Here is a 17602-nt window from a genome sequence, read left to right on the forward strand (position 1 = left end):
AGTTGATAATATGGTTGTGAATATATAATTTTTATGTATTAAACTGTGAATTTATTGTATTAAACTGTGAATTTTATGTATTAAAAGTTGAATTTATTATATTAACCTGTGAATATTTTATGAATATTGTGTTTACTTCTTTGAGAAGAAAGAAACATTATATACATATATGATTTTCTGAAATTTAAATAAATTATATAAAATTAAAACTATGACTATTATGTAAATTAAACTTTGAAATAAGCACTAACCTTTAGATCTAAAAGTATAAATGTAAGTTTGAAGTTAAAAATATAAAATTACGTGTATTGAATTATTAGTTTATTAGATTAATCTGTGAATTTTATGTATTAAATGATAATTCATTGTATTAAGTTGTGAACTGATTTTATTTGTTGTGAATTTTCTGTAAATTTCGTGTTAAAATATGAATGATTTTTTTATATTTTTTGTATTAGTTTCTTATGAATATATTTACTTTTTATGTGTATAAGTATATAAGAATGCATTAGTTTTTATATTTTTTGCATTAAATTCAAAATGAATTAATTAATAAGTTTATTAAATTGTGAATATAGTATTTAACCTATTAATGTATGACTTTATGTATAGATATGTTATCGAAAAGAAATATGGTCGCTAAGTTGGTACAGGTTGGTGGCGGCATGTGGTGGTGGTAGTGGTAGAGTTTGAGTTTAACTTCTCTAAATTTGTAAATTTAAGTAAAATGGATTATATTAAGTTGTGAATTTTGTGTATTAACCTATACATTGACTATATAAATTTGCATTTCATATAATTTTTTTGTTAAAATATAAATGAATGTATATATAAATATATTAGACTATAAAAATTACGATTTTGCCATTTTCCTACCAAAAAGATAAAAATCGGGACTTTAAAATATTTAATATTGCTCACAATAAATGTTTTGAGGGTTCTTAACTTTTTTTGGTTCTCATTTGAACCATTCCTTATATATATATATATATATATATATATATATATATATATATATATATATATCTTGAGTGATTGTTGTCTCCATTTCTGGTGGTGCTAGTGATTATCAGGCATGATTATTTAACATCAATCACTTGTATAAACCCTAAAAGAACCCTAGACCCAAAGTAAAAGATGTGTTCTTCTCATTGTATGTAGGTAAGGTCAAAGCTAGAATCAGTTGATGGTATTGTCCCATCTACTCATCGTTTTATGATTAGTAGTACGCGCATGAAGAATTTATCGCTATCAATGAAGCACCAATTAATCTTATGGTGTAATCAACTCGTTATGCAAGTTCTTATATCTATAGAAAACAAGAAAGTTACAGGGAGGTTATGTTCATTTTCCACTTCATATACTCTTATCATCATATTATTATATTAATCTAATATGTGTATGGTCCTTATATCATGTAGATGTATTTGTATCTACATAAAGATCATTAACTTGTTTATGAATTTACTTATAATCTAATATGTCAAATACAGGTTTGGATCTAAGCGTTTGAAAGTCTGTTATTTGGTTAATTACTCATATATGAATAGTACATGGTATATCCACATGTGAAAATTACATGATATAGTTACATGTGATATTACATGATATATCCATATATGAATATTTGCTAATTATTCAGACTTGGAAACTAATGATTGGTTTGAGTCAATTGGATGAACTTTAAAGGTTCAATTAAATTAATGGAGTAATGTATAATGTGAATAAAAATTTATGATTTGGACATTTGCCATAATAACCAAGGATATACACATACCACATGTGTTAAATGACTTATTTGTCATTTTTGAATTCTAGTTAAATAACAAGTGAATAACATATACATTAAATGTAAATTACATGTAAATCAGATGTGATTCACATATAATTCACATATGAATCATATGTAATTTACATATAAATCATCTTAATTATTTATTTTTTCTAAATATATAGTTTATTTTAACTTGTTTCATTTAACAATCAATTACAATTGAATCACATATGAATTACATCTCATTCACATGTAATTTGCATATAAATCATATGTAATTCACATGTAAATCATAGGTGAATTATGTCTATTTTTTATAAAAAAAAATTCTTATAGATTTCGAAGAATTCGTGAAAAATATTGAAGATGTGAAAAGTGATAAATTGAAGAAAATATAGAAATTTTGACATGAAAACATGAAAACGTTTTGAAATTTTGTAACATATTCTGTTTTTTATATTTTATTTTATATCGAATAAAATACTTGTACTATTGTGTTTATAGATTACTAAATAAAAATGTGTTTTTTTTAATTACTTACGAATATTATAGTATAAGAAATATGCATATATGCACTTGAAAAAATATGTATATATACATCTAAAATGTTGATTTTTTGGCTATTTTTTTAAATATTTCAGTTTTTTTTTTTTTTTTTAATTTTAAATTTTAATTTTAATGTTTTAAATTTACTGATTTTTAAAAATTTACTGTTCTTAAAAAATTACTGTAACGCCCGGGTTTTCAGGGCTAAGCATTTTTGTCAATGTAATAGTCTAGGTCAACTATTGTAACTCTTTTTGAAGTAATAAATATGAAATATTTGAGTATTATGTGAATTATGTGTGTTTATGTGTTTATTATTTAATTATAAATGTATAATTAATAAAGAATAAAAATGAGCGTCAAAATTAAAGTGTGAGATAATCCTGATATCTCTACATAAAGTTGTAGAATATGTCTCAAGGTTTCCGTACATATAAAGAATGCCGAAATCCGAGCTATAACGAAGAAGTTATGGTCCGCCGAAGTTTTACGGCAAAACCGGCACGACACCGGGAGACGTAAATAGTGAATTTACGATAGAAGACTTTTTAGCCTTAGCAATCTAAACAAAATTCGTAGAATATGTTAAACTAAGAACATCGATAAAAAGAACGCCCAAATCTGACTTCGTATGAAGAAGTTATGATTTTTCTAAGATTCGGCTTAGCAGTGCACGGCCTGAAACTCGAATTTTAGTTCGAGCGGTTTTTGGCTTACGCAACGTAAATGAGAGTTGAAGATCTCATTAATAGGAAATCAACGGTAAAAAGACAGACAAAAACAGAGTCCGTATGTAGAAGTTATTAATTTTACGCAGACGTTTAACAGTATAATCTCCTTGTACCGTTAAATTTAAGATCGGTCGAGAATTAGCTGACGGTGTCAAAATGAAAGTTGTAGATCTTATTATTACCTACGCGTGGATATAATGAACGTCAAAAACGGAGGCCGTATGTGAAAGTTACGGATTTTAGAAGTCGGAAGTGTGCTGTGCGAAAATGGGTGATGTGGCACAATCTTGGCCATTGCTTTCTCCCCAAGGCTTGCCACTAGATGGTGACATGTGGCACCAAGTTCAGCCACATTTCACCCTATAAATACCACCTCTCCCACCCTCATTTTCTTCACACCTTTCCCATTCTTTCTTCTCTTTACTCTCTCTCTCTCTCTCTAGAACCTCTCTCTAGCCCCGAAATCCCCCGAAAAGCCTAGGGAACCTCCCTAGCACGAGGCGGAAGCCCCGGAGTGCTCGAAGGCTCCGAGAAGAAGAGCTTTTCGGCTCGGGAATGCTGCTCCAAGCAAAGCCCGGTTTTCTATAAAACCCGCTGTAAGTGAGCTACGCCTACGCTATTTTTAATATAGCTTTTATTTAATTATAGTAACGTTATTAGGAACTTATAATAAATACTTGGGCTATTATTATGTGTTATATAAGTATTTTTTTGACGCTTATATAATAATAATAATAATAGCTAGACTATTAATTAGTCTCGACGAATAATAAACTAAACTCTAGTGGTAATAATACTAGGTTTCGTCGAAGAAAATTCTTTTTAAGAAGCGAAGCGCTGTCTGAGTTCGGAATCACCACCTTTTCAGGTGAGTGCATATTTACTTTCAACTTACACATAGATATGAAGTATTTAATATAAATTACGTGCTATTTGTGCATATTATCTGAATACTTGCTATCTATGTTGGATGAACGTTTTATACATGTTTTCAAAGATTTAAACTGTATATGTATTTTATATCTACAAAATGTGTTGGGTAAAACATGGGTAGATGTAATAGTTGCTGTGTGACAAAATAAAATAATGAGAGGCCTCGTTATAGATGTTATTGATGATCCAGTCATCTAGCGGAGTATAGATGACGACCACGGACTATTCTAGACAGTCCAGTGGAACACTAGCAGGCTCGTAACCTGTAGGTGTTTATTTGAACTGTGTGCTCACCAGATGTACTCCATCCCCCACATGGTTGCCTATTAGGACATTTATTGCTGAGGAATCCCCTTAGTAGCAGTGTCCGTCCCGATGATGATCCTTAGGCTAGGTCCCTTATGATAGGTGTTTAGGGACGTAAAGTGAGGATAACGGGAACGGGTAATCGGGTTATTGTTGATTGATGAAATTAATAAACTATTTATTGTGGGTTGAAAACCCTATGTACTCACCAGGCTCCTAAGCCTGACCTACTCAGTTTTATGCATTACAGGTAGTGGCGCATGAGCATAGGTGTGATGTTTTGGACGAGGGATTACGGATATAGGCCTGTAGATATGAAATAATGTAGTAAGGCTTATATTGTACTGTTTATACTTTTGATCTGTACGAACATGACATCCCGAGTCTTTTAATGAAATACATTTATATGGAAATGCTTTTGATAGATCTTTATCATATTATTGTTTTGGGACAAATTCCGCAACCCTTTTATTAAAAGATAACTCTGATTTTGAAATAAAGTATAAACAAAACCGGTCTTTTCTGGCCGTGATTTTGGGGATGTCACAGTTGGTATCAGAGCATTAGTTTAAGCGAACTAGGAATTTGTAGGATTTCTAGACTTAAACATAGAATGCTAAGCGATGATTGTGAGGTGTGAGCACTAGTTTATTTTAGGAATTGTGCCTAGAATGCTTTTATGTGCTAAATGCTTTATGCATGATATGCTGTTATTTTGTTCGGATCTATGGTCTGTTGCCAACCGGATCTGGAAACCTTATGTGTTTAGGATTCTAAACGTACGACTACGCTATTAGAACTAGCATGTAAACGTTTCGGAGTGATAAGGACGATTTAAAACGTCTCTCCTAAATAAAGATCTGAATTCACCTTATTCGGTGTATAGATCAAGATGGTAAGGACCCGTAGCGGAAACGTAAACGCAAATGGAAACGGACACCAACCCCCCGTGATCGAGCAAATACCAGTTGTGGAAGCCGCTGCCGGACCAATAACGATGGCCGGAGTGCAAGCGATGATCCAGGCAATGTTGGATCGTCAAATGGAGGAAACCAGGCGTTTACTCCAGCAAAATCGAGAGGAAGCAACTATTCAAATCGAACAGCCCGAGTTGAACGAAGGGCAGACTGAGGAAGGAGACTACAATGGAACCGTTGGTCAAGCCAACCCACCAATAGTTCAACAAAACAACCAAGGTGACGAAGTCGAGAGGAATGGATGCAAGTACAAGGATTTTCTGACTTGCAAGCCATCAACTTTCACGGGAAAAGAGGATCCAATCGGGGTCATGGATTGGATCTCGGAGATGGAGTTAGCTTTCATGACGTGCGGTTGCAGAGGAAAGCTACAAACCACATTCGCAGTACGTCAGTTTCGAGGAGGCGCTGTACGTTGGTGGAATACCTTGGGGAAGACTTTAAGCCCCAACAAGCCCCTGCAACTGACATGGGCAGAATTTCTGGTGCAATTCAAAAGAAAATACTGCTCGGCTCAAAACCTGCTAGAGTTAGAGAACCAGTTTCTAACCCTGAAGAAGGGAAGCATGTCAATCGATGAATACACGAACAACTTCACAGAAAAGATGGAGTTTGCCTTGCGTCTTGTTCCGGATGAGCTGACGAAAATTGATAAGTACGCAAAGGGACTTCCATGGGAATACGCGGTGCCAGTACGTCAGGCACCTACTTTGGAGGCAGCTATCTGGGCTGTCAAGTCTGTGGAGGACATGATTAAGGGAAGAGCTGCCAGCAAAATCGAGGTTGGCGAGAAGAGGAAATTTGAAGGGTCTGCTAAACCCAACAAAAAGAAGAGCAAGTTCGGTTCAAAAAAATTCGGGGGAGAAAACGAATTTAAATGGTGCGAGAAGTGCAAGAAGAAGCACTCGGGAAAATGTGGCGATGAAGTAACCTGCTACAAGTGTGGGAAAACAGGGCACTATGCCAATGAGTGCACCACCAACAAGAAGGTGTGCTACGAGTGTCGTGAAGAAGGGCATATTGCTAATGATTGCCCAAGGAAGAAAGATGCGGGAAGGCCCAACATACCACCAAAGCCAAAGGCGAGAGCCTTTCAGATGACGCTCGAGGCTGCGAAGGAGGCAGCAGACGTCGCTTCAGGTACCTTTCTTGTAAATGGTTTGCCTGCAAATATACTATTTGATTCCGGAGCCAATTACTCCTTTGTGTCGCATAAATTTAGTGCGAAATTAGCATTACCTGTAGAAAAACTAGATAATGCCCTGATTGTAGAAGTTGCCAGTGGCAAATTCGTACCTGTTAGTAATCATATTAGGAACATCGTCATTGACCTAAACGGAAACGAATTCCATGAGGAACTATTACCCATAGAGTTAAACGGTTTCGACATCGTTTTGGGTATGGATTGGCTTAGCGCCAACGATGCCGAGATATTTTGCCGAAAGAAGATAGTTAGGATAAACCCACCCGGAAAGGAATCATTTATGGTGTACGGGGACAAACGCAGAGTAAATTTTGGAATCATCTCCCTGATGAAAGCCAGGAAATGTTTGTCCAAAGGATGTGCATCATACTTGGCATTCGTAATCGATGCTAAGAAGGAAAAGAAAGAGGTGCAGAATATACCGGTTGTGTGCGATTATCCGGAAGTCTTTCCCGAAGATCTTCCCGGATTACCACCTGATAGGCAAGTAGAGTTTCGTATAGACTTATTACCAGGAACAACACCGATAGCAAAGGCACCTTACCGATTAGCACCGACGGAGATGAAGGAGCTCATGACGCAACTTCAGGAGCTGTTGGACAGCGGTTTCATTCGACCTAGTTCATCACCCTGGGGAGCTCCGGTGTTATTCGTGAAGAAGAAGGACGGAAGCATGAGGATGTGCATAGACTACCGAGAGCTGAATAAGGCAACGGTGAAGAACAAGTATCCATTGCCAAGGATTGATGATCTATTCGATCAACTGCAAGGTTCGAGCTATTTCTCAAAGATCGATCTTAGGTCAGGATATCATCAGCTGAAGGTGAGAGAGCAGGATATTGAGAAGACTGCATTCAGAACAAGATATGGACACTACGAGTTCTTGGTTATGTCATTCGGACTAACCAATGCTCCCGCAGCATTCATGGATTTGATGAATAGGGTTTGTAAACCATTCCTCGATAAATCTGTGATAGTGTTCATCGACGACATTCTCATTTACTCGAAAAGCCAGGAGGAGCATGGCAAGCATCTACGAGAAGTGTTGGAGGTGTTAAAGAAGGAGAAGCTTTTTGCAAAGTTCTCCAAATGCGACTTTTGGATATGGGAAGTCCAATTCTTGGGTCATGTTGTTAACCAGGAAGGAATAATGGTTGACCCCGCCAAGATCGAGGCTGTAATAAAGTGGGAACGTCCGAAGAATCCCACGGAGATTCGAAGCTTTCTAGGATTAGCCGGATATTACCGACGATTTATCCAAGGCTTTTCTTCGATAGCTGCTCCATTAACAGCTTTGACCCATAAAGGAGCTACGTATACATGGAGTGAGAAACACGATGAGGCGTTCGAGAAGCTAAAGAAGAAGTTATGTGAAGCACCGATACTTTCTCTACCCGATGGAGTCGAAGATTTCGCAGTTTATAGTGATGTATCTGGAGTCGGGTTAGGTTGTGTTCTGACCCAAAGAGAAAAGGTGATAGCATACGCATCTCGACAATTGAAAGAGCACGAAAAGAACTACCCCACTCATGATCTGGAGTTGGCAGCGGTAGTATTCGCCTTAAAGATATGGAGGCATTACCTCTACGGCACGAAGTGCAAGCTCTTCACTGATCATAAGAGTCTCCAGTATCTCTTTAATCAGAAGGAGTTGAACATGAGGCAACGACGCTGGCTAGAACTTCTCAAGGACTACGACTGTGAGATACTTTACCACCCAGGTAAAGCAAATATTGTTGCTGATGCTCTAAGTCGGAAAGTCAATCTTGAAAGAAAAAGGCCAAGAGCGTTAAGAATTGAAGTCGTCTCGACGATTGTGGAAAGTATCAGGAAAGCTCAAGAAGAAGCCTTAGAAAAGAATGACCGAAAGGAAGAACGTTTGGGAAAAAACGTTAGTGTTCGGTACGAACAGTCGAGGACTGAAGGTATTCCAAGATCGAATTTGGGTACCTAAGATGGGAGGAATAAGAGATCTTCTAATGGAAGAAGCACACAAGACCATGTACTCGATTCATCCCGGTAGCACTAAAATGTATAGGGACCTAAAACCCTACTACTGGTGGCCGACGATGAAGCTCGATGTTGCGAAGTATGTGGCTGAGTGCGTAACATGTGCGAGGGTTAAGGCACAACATCAAAAACCGTATGGGAGTTTAGAACCCTTACCTGTACCCATGGGAAAATGGGAAGACATCACCATGGATTTTGTGACTAAACTGCCCAGAACGAAGAATGGTCACGACATGATTTGGGTAGTCGTGGATCGTTTCACCAAGAGTGCACACTTCATAGCAGCCAACGAGAAGTGGTCTATGGATAAGCTCGCAAATTCTTACGTGAAGGAAATTGTAAGACTTCACGGTGTCCCTCTTACTATTGTGTCAGATCGTGATAGTCGTTTCACATCGAGGTTTTGGAGGAGTCTACAAGAGGAGTTGGGTACAAAGTTGTGTTTGAGTACTGCTTACCATCCGCAAACTGATGGTCAGAGTGAAAGAACGATTCAGACGTTGGAAGATATGCTGAGAGCATGTACCCTCGAATTCCAAGGGAATTGGGACGAGCACTTACCTCTGGTAGAATTTTCCTACAACAATAGTTTTCACTCGAGCATCAAGATGGCTCCTTATTAAGCCTTGTATGGGCAGAAGTGTCGTACGCCGTCTTGTTGGCTTGAAGCCGGAGAGAAGCAGTTTATGGGCCCTGAGATAGTCCATGAGACTGCTGAGAAATTGAAGGTGATTAGGGAAAGAATGTTAGCAGCTCAGGATCGTCAGAAGAGCTATGCCGACAAGAAAAGACGACCGATAACCTTCGAAGTTGGAGATTCCGTTTTACTTAAAGTCTCACCGTGGAAGGGACTTATACGATTTGGGAAACGAGGAAAGTTGAGTCCAAGGTTTATTGGACCATTCAAAGTTCTTCAAAGGATTGGGAACCAAGCTTACAAGCTGGAATTGCCCGAAGAACTCAATGGTATTCATAACACCTTCCATGTGTGTTATTTGAGGAAATTCATGGGAGATGTTCCTGACATAATTCCAATCTCCGGAATTAAGGATGGATGAGAATAAAAGGCTGATCGAAGAGCCTAAGGCAATTATTGACCGTAAGACTAAGAAGTTACGATGCAAGATGGTCGACTTGGTGCTAGTCCGATGGAAACATTCGAATGGGCCGAATCTCACTTGGGAAACAGAGGATGACATGATGAGTCGCTATCCACATCTGTTTGCTGATGCATGATTCCGGGACGGAATCATCCTAAGGGGGTGAGAATTGTAACGCCCGGGTTTTCAGGGTTAAGCATTTTTGTCAATGTAATAGTCTAGGTCAACTATTGTAACTCTTTTTGAAGTAATAAATATGAAATATTTGAGTATTATGTGAATTATGTGTGTTTATGTGTTTATTATTTAATTATAAATGTATAATTAATAAAGAATAAAAATGAGCGTCAAAATTAAAGTGTGAGATAATCCTGATATCTCTACATAAAGTTGTAGAATATGTCTCAAGGTTTCCGTACATATAAAGAATGCCGAAATCCGAGCTATAACGAAGAAGTTATGGTCCGTCGAAGTTTTACGGCAAAACCGGCACGACACCGGGAGACGTAAATAGTGAATTTACGATAGAAGACTTTTTAGCCTTAGCAATCTAAACAAAAGTCGTAGAATATGTTAAACTAAGAACATCGATAAAAAGAACGCCCAAATCTGACTTCGTATGAAGAAGTTATGATTTTTCTAAGATTCGGCTTAGCAGTGCACGGCCTGAAACTCGAATTTTAGTTCGAGCGGTTTTTGGCTTACGCAACGTAAATGAGAGTTGAAGATCTCATTAATAGGAAATCAACGGTAAAAAGACAGACAAAAACAGAGTCCGTATGTAGAAGTTATTAATTTTACGCAGACGTTTAACAGTATAATCTCCTTGTACCGTTAAATTTAAGATCGGTCGAGAATTAGCTGACGGTGTCAAAATGAAAGTTGTAGATCTTATTATTACCTACGCGTGGATATAATGAACGTCAAAAACGGAGGCCGTATGTGAAAGTTACGGATTTTAGAAGTCGGAAGTGTGCTGTGCGAAAATGGGTGATGTGGCACAATCTTGGCCATTGCTTTCTCCCCAAGGCTTGCCACTAGATGGTGACATGTGGCACCAAGTTCAGCCACATTTCACCCTATAAATACCACCTCTCCCACCCTCATTTTCTTCACACCTTTCCCATTCTTTCTTCTCTTTACTCTCTCTCTCTCTCTCTAGAACCTCTCTCTAGCCCCGAAATCCCCCGAAAAGCCTAGGGAACCTCCCTAGCACGAGGCGGAAGCCCCGGAGTGCTCGAAGGCTCCGAGAAGAAGAGCTTTTCGGCTCGGGAATGCTGCTCCAAGCAAAGCCCGGTTTTCTATAAAACCCGCTGTAAGTGAGCTACGCCTACGCTATTTTTAATATAGCTTTTATTTAATTATAGTAACGTTATTAGGAACTTATAATAAATACTTGGGCTATTATTATGTGTTATATAAGTATTTTTTTGACGTTTATATAATAATAATAATAATAGCTAGACTATTAATTAGTCTCGACGAATAATAAACTAAACTCTAGTGGTAATAATACTAGGTTTCGTCGAAGAAAATTCTTTTTAAGAAGCGAAGCGCTGTCTGAGTTCGGAATCACCACCTTTTCAGGTGAGTGCATATTTACTTTCAACTTACACATAGATATGAAGTATTTAATATAAATTACGTGCTATTTGTGCATATTATCTGAATACTTGCTATCTATGCTGGATGAACGTTTTATACATGTTTTCAAAGATTTAAACTGTATATGTATTTTATATCTACAAAATGTGTTGGGTAAAACATGGGTAGATGTAATAGTTGCTGTGTGACAAAATAAAATAATGAGAGGCCTCGTTATAGATGTTATTGATGATCCAGTCATCTAGCGGAGTATAGATGACGACCACGGACTATTCTAGACAGTCCAGTGGAACACTAGCAGGCTCGCAACCTGTAGGTGTTTATTTGAACTGTGTGTTTATTTGAACTGTGTGCTCACCAGATGTACTCCATCCCCCACATGGTTGCCTATTAGGACATTTATTGCTGAGGAATCCCCTTAGTAGCAGTGTCTGTCCCGATGATGATCCTTAGGCTAGGTCCCTTATGATAGGTGTTTAGGGACGTAAAGTGAGGATAACGGGAACGGGTAATCGGGTTATTGTTGATTGATGAAATTAATAAACTATTTATTGTGGGTTGAAAACCCTATGTACTCACCAGGCTCCCAAGCCTGACCTACTCAGTTTTATGCATTACAGGTAGTGGCGCATGAGCATAGGTGTGATGTTTTGGACGAGGGATTACGGATATAGGCCTGTAGATATGAAATAATGTAGTAAGGCTTATATTGTACTGTTTATACTTTTGATCTGTACGAACATGACATCCCGAGTCTTTTAATGAAATACATTTCTATGGAAATGCTTTTGATAAATCTTTATCATATTATTGTTTTGGGACAAATTCCGCAACCCTTTTATTAAAAGATAACTCTGATTTTGAAATAAAGTATAAACAAAACCGGTCTTTTCTGGCCGTGATTTTGGGGATGTCACAATTACAGTTTTGTTTTTTAATTTCTTTTTTTAAATTCTTGTTTTCCAAAAAAAAACTTCAAGCATCTGCATTTTTTTTTAAATTGAAAATTATTAGTTTAAAAAAAATCCAAAAAACTTGATTTATTATGTTAATTTTTAGATATTTTTATTAATATTTCTAATAACACAAAATTAAACATTAAATGAGATTGATAAAATGACAATTATGCCCTTAATGAATTCGTTTTGATTTAACGTTTCACATTTAATTTTTCGGTTTTTGGAAAAATATAAGTTCTAAATGGATCTAACACACACACACACACACACATATATATATATATATATATATATATATATATATATATATATATATATATATATATATTTGGAAAAATATAAGTTCTAAATGGATCTAACACACATATATATATATATATATATATATATATATATATATATATATATATATATATATATATATATATATATATGAAAAAAAAATACAAAAAAAAAAAAGACTAAATTCTCCTCAATTAAAGGCCACATGATAAGAAAAAATGGCAGAAAATAAATTGTGTGGGACAAAAGGGCGGTCCGTACAAAATTTTTAAATTAGTTATTTACATGGACCATATTTACCAAAAAAAAAGTTACGAACCCAACATATGATCTGTTTATAAACTATAAGGACCATTTATGTAACTTTATCTTAAAAAGTTAAGAAACAATTATGGAATAAAATCTCATACTATGATTTATAACTTTTAGTATTCTAGAAAAACAATTTTTTTATACTTTAGTTTCACAATTTTTCTTTGTTTTTGTGCATTTCATCTTGAGTACGATTTGATGCTCAAAACAGTAATTAATTAATTAAATTTGCAGAGCAAATAAGTAATATTAATTAAGTAAAATAAAAAAATTAGTATATTTTCTGGTAAGTGGGGTAACAATATATTAAATACATACAGAGGGACCAACGGTAACATAAACTTTGGAAGTATTTTCGAGGGGCATTTCTGTCAACACACTCTCAAATCTAACGGATCACTACTTAAAGCAAAGAGATTCAACATCACTAAGCAAACAAAAAGACTCCCCCCTGCAACTCTCCAATCAACTTTTGCTTTTAGGGCTTTTTCAACTCCACCATTGTTGACCCTTATAAGCTTTTTCCTCCTCTTTCTATCTCATTGGTCATCCGCCAAATTCTCTTTTATGTTCTTCTTTCTTTTTCTCACATAGAATCCAATCATCCATTTGAGCTGATTCAGTCATTTTCAGCAAAAAAAACCTCATTTGGAAGAAGAAGGAATCAACGAATCTCGATTCTGTTTCTGTTGATTCACTCATTAATAAACACATTTAGAGCTAGAAAGAATCTTGAATTCGTTTTCACTACCAGAACCTTATTCTAAACAAAAAATAATCTTTATTTCAGCATCCAAAACAAAAGCATTTCTGGGTTGTTTTAAGTTTTCCAAATCTTTTCCACCATGGCTGAAGCTCCAAAAGCAGAGGATATCACTCATCTTCCAACAGACCAACTTCAGGGTTTAGAGTACTGTATCGACTCCAATCCTTCTTGGGGTAAGTAAATTTCTTCACTTTTCCTTAAAATCAACGAAATTTCCACACTTTCCATGCTGATTTTAGCTTAAAACTGGAAAAAAAAAACAAAAAAAAAAAAACAGGGGAAGCGATAGCTTTGGGGTTTCAGCATTACATCTTGTCTTTAGGAACTGCTGTAATGATTCCCAGTTTCCTTGTTCCTTTGATGGGTGGTACATCTGTGAGTGTTTTTCCTCCAAAACATGCATCATATACTTGTACCATGTATGTATAACTGTGCTTTACAACTTGTACATTAAAAATTTTCAGAATGATAAGGTGAGGGTGGTGCAAACATTGTTATTTGTTCAAGGGATTAATACATTTCTGCAAACACTTTTTGGAACTCGATTGCCAACTGTTGTTGGTGGATCTTGGGCTTTCATGGTTCCTATAATCTCAATCATCCATGACCCTTCTCTTGCCACCATTGTTGACGATCATATGGTAAATCTAAACTTACAAACTTGCTAATGATGCTTTCTTTCAAGTGTTAAATGCAAGAAATAGCAACCAGTTTGATATAATAATGAGTTTGTTGTGAATTTCAGAGATTCCTTGCTACAATGCGAGCGATACAAGGTGCACTTATAGTAGCATCGAGCGTTCAAATTATATTGGGATATAGTCAGCTGTGGGCCATTTGCTCAAGGTAAATTTACAATTTTTATAAAGAAAACAATCCGATTTTGTAATCGAATTCTAATAAATTTTCGTTTATTTCAGATTCTTTAGCCCTGTAGGAATGGTTCCTGTGATTGCATTGGCTGGTTTTGGTCTCTTCGACAGAGGATTTCCCGTGGTATGCTTAATTGACTTTTGGTGGTCATATAGACTCGTTTTCATCTTTGAAATTCATACAAATCATTCATTTTTTTTAGTAAATTTTGATGACCCAATTGAAGTGATAACAACTACACATCGTAGAGGAAAAGTGGACTCAATTTTATATAAAAAACTTACCATATATTAGTATGCAAAGAAAAGTATTTGACCTTAGAAAGTCAAAGTGCTCTGGATTCAACTTCATGACGAGTACTCTTGGAGGTCAATTACACTCGTTTTCGGTTTCAAGATGATAAGAACTTGGCATAAATCTTTATAGAAAGAATCAAAAACCTCTAAGTATGAACTAAAAAATCAAAGCTTTTATCTTTGTTCATGACGATTTGATTCAAAATGTTCAAAATCAAAGGTCGGGAGATGCGTGGAATTCGGCATACCAATGCTGATTCTTTTCATCATGTTCTCTCAGGTATATATCACTAGTGCCCATTACGTTTACTAAAACTAGTCGTATTTGATGAACGAAAACGCTAATCTTCCCCTTTCTTGATTTTCCGGTGGAAAAACAGTACCTAAAACAGTTTCAAGCGAAACAACTGCCGATATTGGAACGTTTTGCTCTTCTTTTGACGATAGCAGTGATCTGGGCATATGCACACCTATTAACCGCTAGTGGTGCATATAAACATCACCCAGAACAGACCCAATTGCACTGCAGAACCGATAAAGCCGATCTCATATCCTCTGCACCATGGTTAGTAGTTTGAGTCATGAATTATTATGATTCATAGATTTTTCAAAGCATAAAGTGGATTCTCAAAGTAGTTTACTTGATGCAGGATAAAGTTTCCGTATCCACTTCAATGGGGTGCACCAACGTTTCAAGCAGGACATGCTTTTGGGATGATGGCTGCAGTTATCGTCTCCCTTGTTGAGGTAAATAGAATTTTTTAGGTCGACTCGTGTTGTGGGTCCCATTTCCATTTTGTAGGGCAACGTTTCACCTTTTTGGGAGTGACAAAATGTTGTATAATGACATACAACATGTTTAATTGGGTGGTTTTGTGCTTTTGTAAATTGTAACATTTTGATGATTTTCGTTTTATAACACAGTCGACAGGTGCATATAAGGCGGCAGCTCGTCTAGCAAGTGCGACACCTCCCCCTGCTCATGTTCTCAGTCGCGGCATTGGGTGGCAGGTCAGTGTTATATCCATTATAAATTACAAATTATTACTTTTAAAAATCTACCAAAAAAAAAAAGAATCACCATGTACTCAGGTTTTAATTAAAAAGAAATATATTTCATTACACAGGGTGTCGGGATTCTTTTGAGTGGACTTTTTGGAACTGCAACCGGTTCAACAGTTTCTGTGTAAGTGTTTCCGATATTCTCAAACAAATTCTATTCACCGTTTCACATTGTTTAAAAAAGAAAAGACATGAAACTAAAAACATAAATCCAAACAAAACAGGGAAAACGTCGGTCTTCTAGGAAGTACACGTGTAGGTAGCCGAAGAGTCATTCAAATCTCAGCTGGCTTCATGATCTTCTTCTCGATTTTAGGTAAGCCCACAAATCCCATTAATGCAATATTTCAAGAGATCAAGAATAAAAGATTGTAATTTTTTGATCATCTTTTTTTGTTAATGTGTAGGGAAATTTGGAGCTTTATTTGCATCGATACCTTTCCCGATTTTTGCTGCGGCATATTGTGTGCTATTTGGTCTTGTTGGTAAGCATTTGATTGGTTAATGAAATGTGTGAAAAAATAATTGATTTGGTGTTTTGTTGTTTTGGCAGCTTCTGTTGGGTTGTCGTTCCTGCAATTCACAAACATGAACTCGATGAGAAACTTGTTCATTGTGGGCGTGTCTTTCTTCCTTGGCTTGTCTATTCCCGAATACTTTAGGGAGTACACGGCTGGTGCTCTCCATGGTCCTTCGCATACCAAAGCTGAATGGGTAAGTTGGTCATTTCACATTCCATGGGCAAGTTACTATTTTTTCACGCTTCTTTTCATACAAAGAGTTCCATATCTTTTTTCATACACGACAAGGTTGTATTTTTTACGGTTGTCTTTCTACATACAATAAATAAACCTTTTGGTATGTGGGCATATATCTTTCATGGTCCATCATCATCCACATACCAAAGCTAGATGGGCATTTTGGTCTTTTTAATCTGTTTTTTTTTTACATCTACTTTTCATGGTCCTTCCACAAACCACAACCAGAAGGGCATTTTGGTCTTTTCACATACGATAGCTGGAAAGGCATTTTTTGTTGTTCTCGAGTTTGTTTTCATACAAAAGGTCCCATATCTTTTTGCATACGAGGGACATGTTAGCATCTTTACATCTATCTCTATAATAATATTCCACGGTCCCTTCCACATAACCTGAAGGGCATTTTGGTCTTTTCATACAAAAAGGTCTCATCTCTCTACATCTTTACATGTTGTTCTCAAGTTTGTTTTCATACAAAAGGTCCCATATCTTTTTGCACACGATGTACATGTTAGCATATCTTTACATCTATATTCCTTTCACCCATACATAAAACCGGAAGGGCATTTTGGTCATTTCACATCAATTAATAGCGTTGTTTTGTGTCTGGATTCCAGTTCAATGATTTCCTCAACACCATCTTCTTCTCCTCCCCAACGGTGGCATTGATGGTGTCGGTGTTTCTTGACAACACACTCGAGTTCAAAGACAGTGCAAAAGACCGAGGGATGCCATGGTGGGCCAAGTTCAGAACATTCAAAGGAGACAGCCGAAATGAAGAGTTTTACACTCTCCCCTTCAATCTTAACCGCTTTTTCCCACCATCATGAGGTCTTCATCGGGGGGTAGTTTTGTCATTTTCAAGATTAGAGATTGTGCTGATCACAATCCCTTTTCGAGGCTAGGAAGTTTATGATGTGTTGTTTTTTCATGAGAGCATGATAGCTTTGTTGTTGTTCTAAATTTCATTAATTTCATGTAAATTTTGTCTCAAGTTACTTAGCCATATTAAATGGAATTAATTTAGAGTTCTCCATTTGTTAATCCTTTATCTTTTCCTTTGTTTAGTTTCTCAAAAAAATATAGTACAACAAAAGAACGTTCTTAT

At 36.2% G+C, this 17602-nt stretch overlaps 1 protein-coding gene and 1 long non-coding RNA gene across 2 annotated transcripts; both read left to right on the forward strand.

Moving 5' to 3' along the window:
- Window positions 1-3463: 3463 nt before the first annotated feature.
- On the forward strand, window positions 3464-4597 carry LOC145004127 (uncharacterized). The gene is made up of 3 exons (XR_013662279.1): window positions 3464-3647; window positions 3852-3919; window positions 4541-4597. It is a non-coding gene; the product is annotated as an uncharacterized LOC145004127 (long non-coding RNA).
- An 8564-nt stretch (window positions 4598-13161) lies between these two features.
- LOC145005649 (Xanthine/uracil permease family protein) lies at window positions 13162-17538 on the forward strand. The gene is made up of 14 exons (XM_078964764.1): window positions 13162-13678; window positions 13783-13880; window positions 13970-14146; window positions 14251-14351; window positions 14426-14501; window positions 14895-14954; window positions 15055-15239; window positions 15325-15421; window positions 15599-15685; window positions 15802-15860; window positions 15961-16052; window positions 16144-16221; window positions 16290-16450; window positions 17112-17538. The coding sequence occupies exons 1-14, from the start codon at window positions 13585-13587 to the stop codon at window positions 17322-17324; spliced, it is 1578 nt and encodes a 525-aa protein (XP_078820890.1). The 5' UTR covers window positions 13162-13584; the 3' UTR covers window positions 17325-17538.
- Window positions 17539-17602: the final 64 nt, after the last annotated feature.

Source organism: Lactuca saligna, chromosome 7, assembly GCF_052625555.1.
Source record: "Lactuca saligna cultivar CGN05327 chromosome 7, ASM5262555v1, whole genome shotgun sequence".
Lineage (NCBI taxonomy): Eukaryota > Viridiplantae > Streptophyta > Magnoliopsida > Asterales > Asteraceae > Lactuca > Lactuca saligna.

Bases quoted from the DNA above. Each gene is read 5' to 3' on its own strand.
- LOC145005649 (XM_078964764.1), top strand. From the start codon at position 13,585: ATGGCTGAAGCTCCAAAAGCAGAGGATATCACTCATCTTCCAACAGAC. The intron at 13,679-13,782 runs GTAAGTAAATTT...AAAAAAAAACAG, and splicing joins CGACTCCAATCCTTCTTGGG to GGGAAGCGATAGCTTTGGGG. The intron at 15,422-15,598 runs GTAAATAGAATT...TTTATAACACAG, and splicing joins TTATCGTCTCCCTTGTTGAG to TCGACAGGTGCATATAAGGC.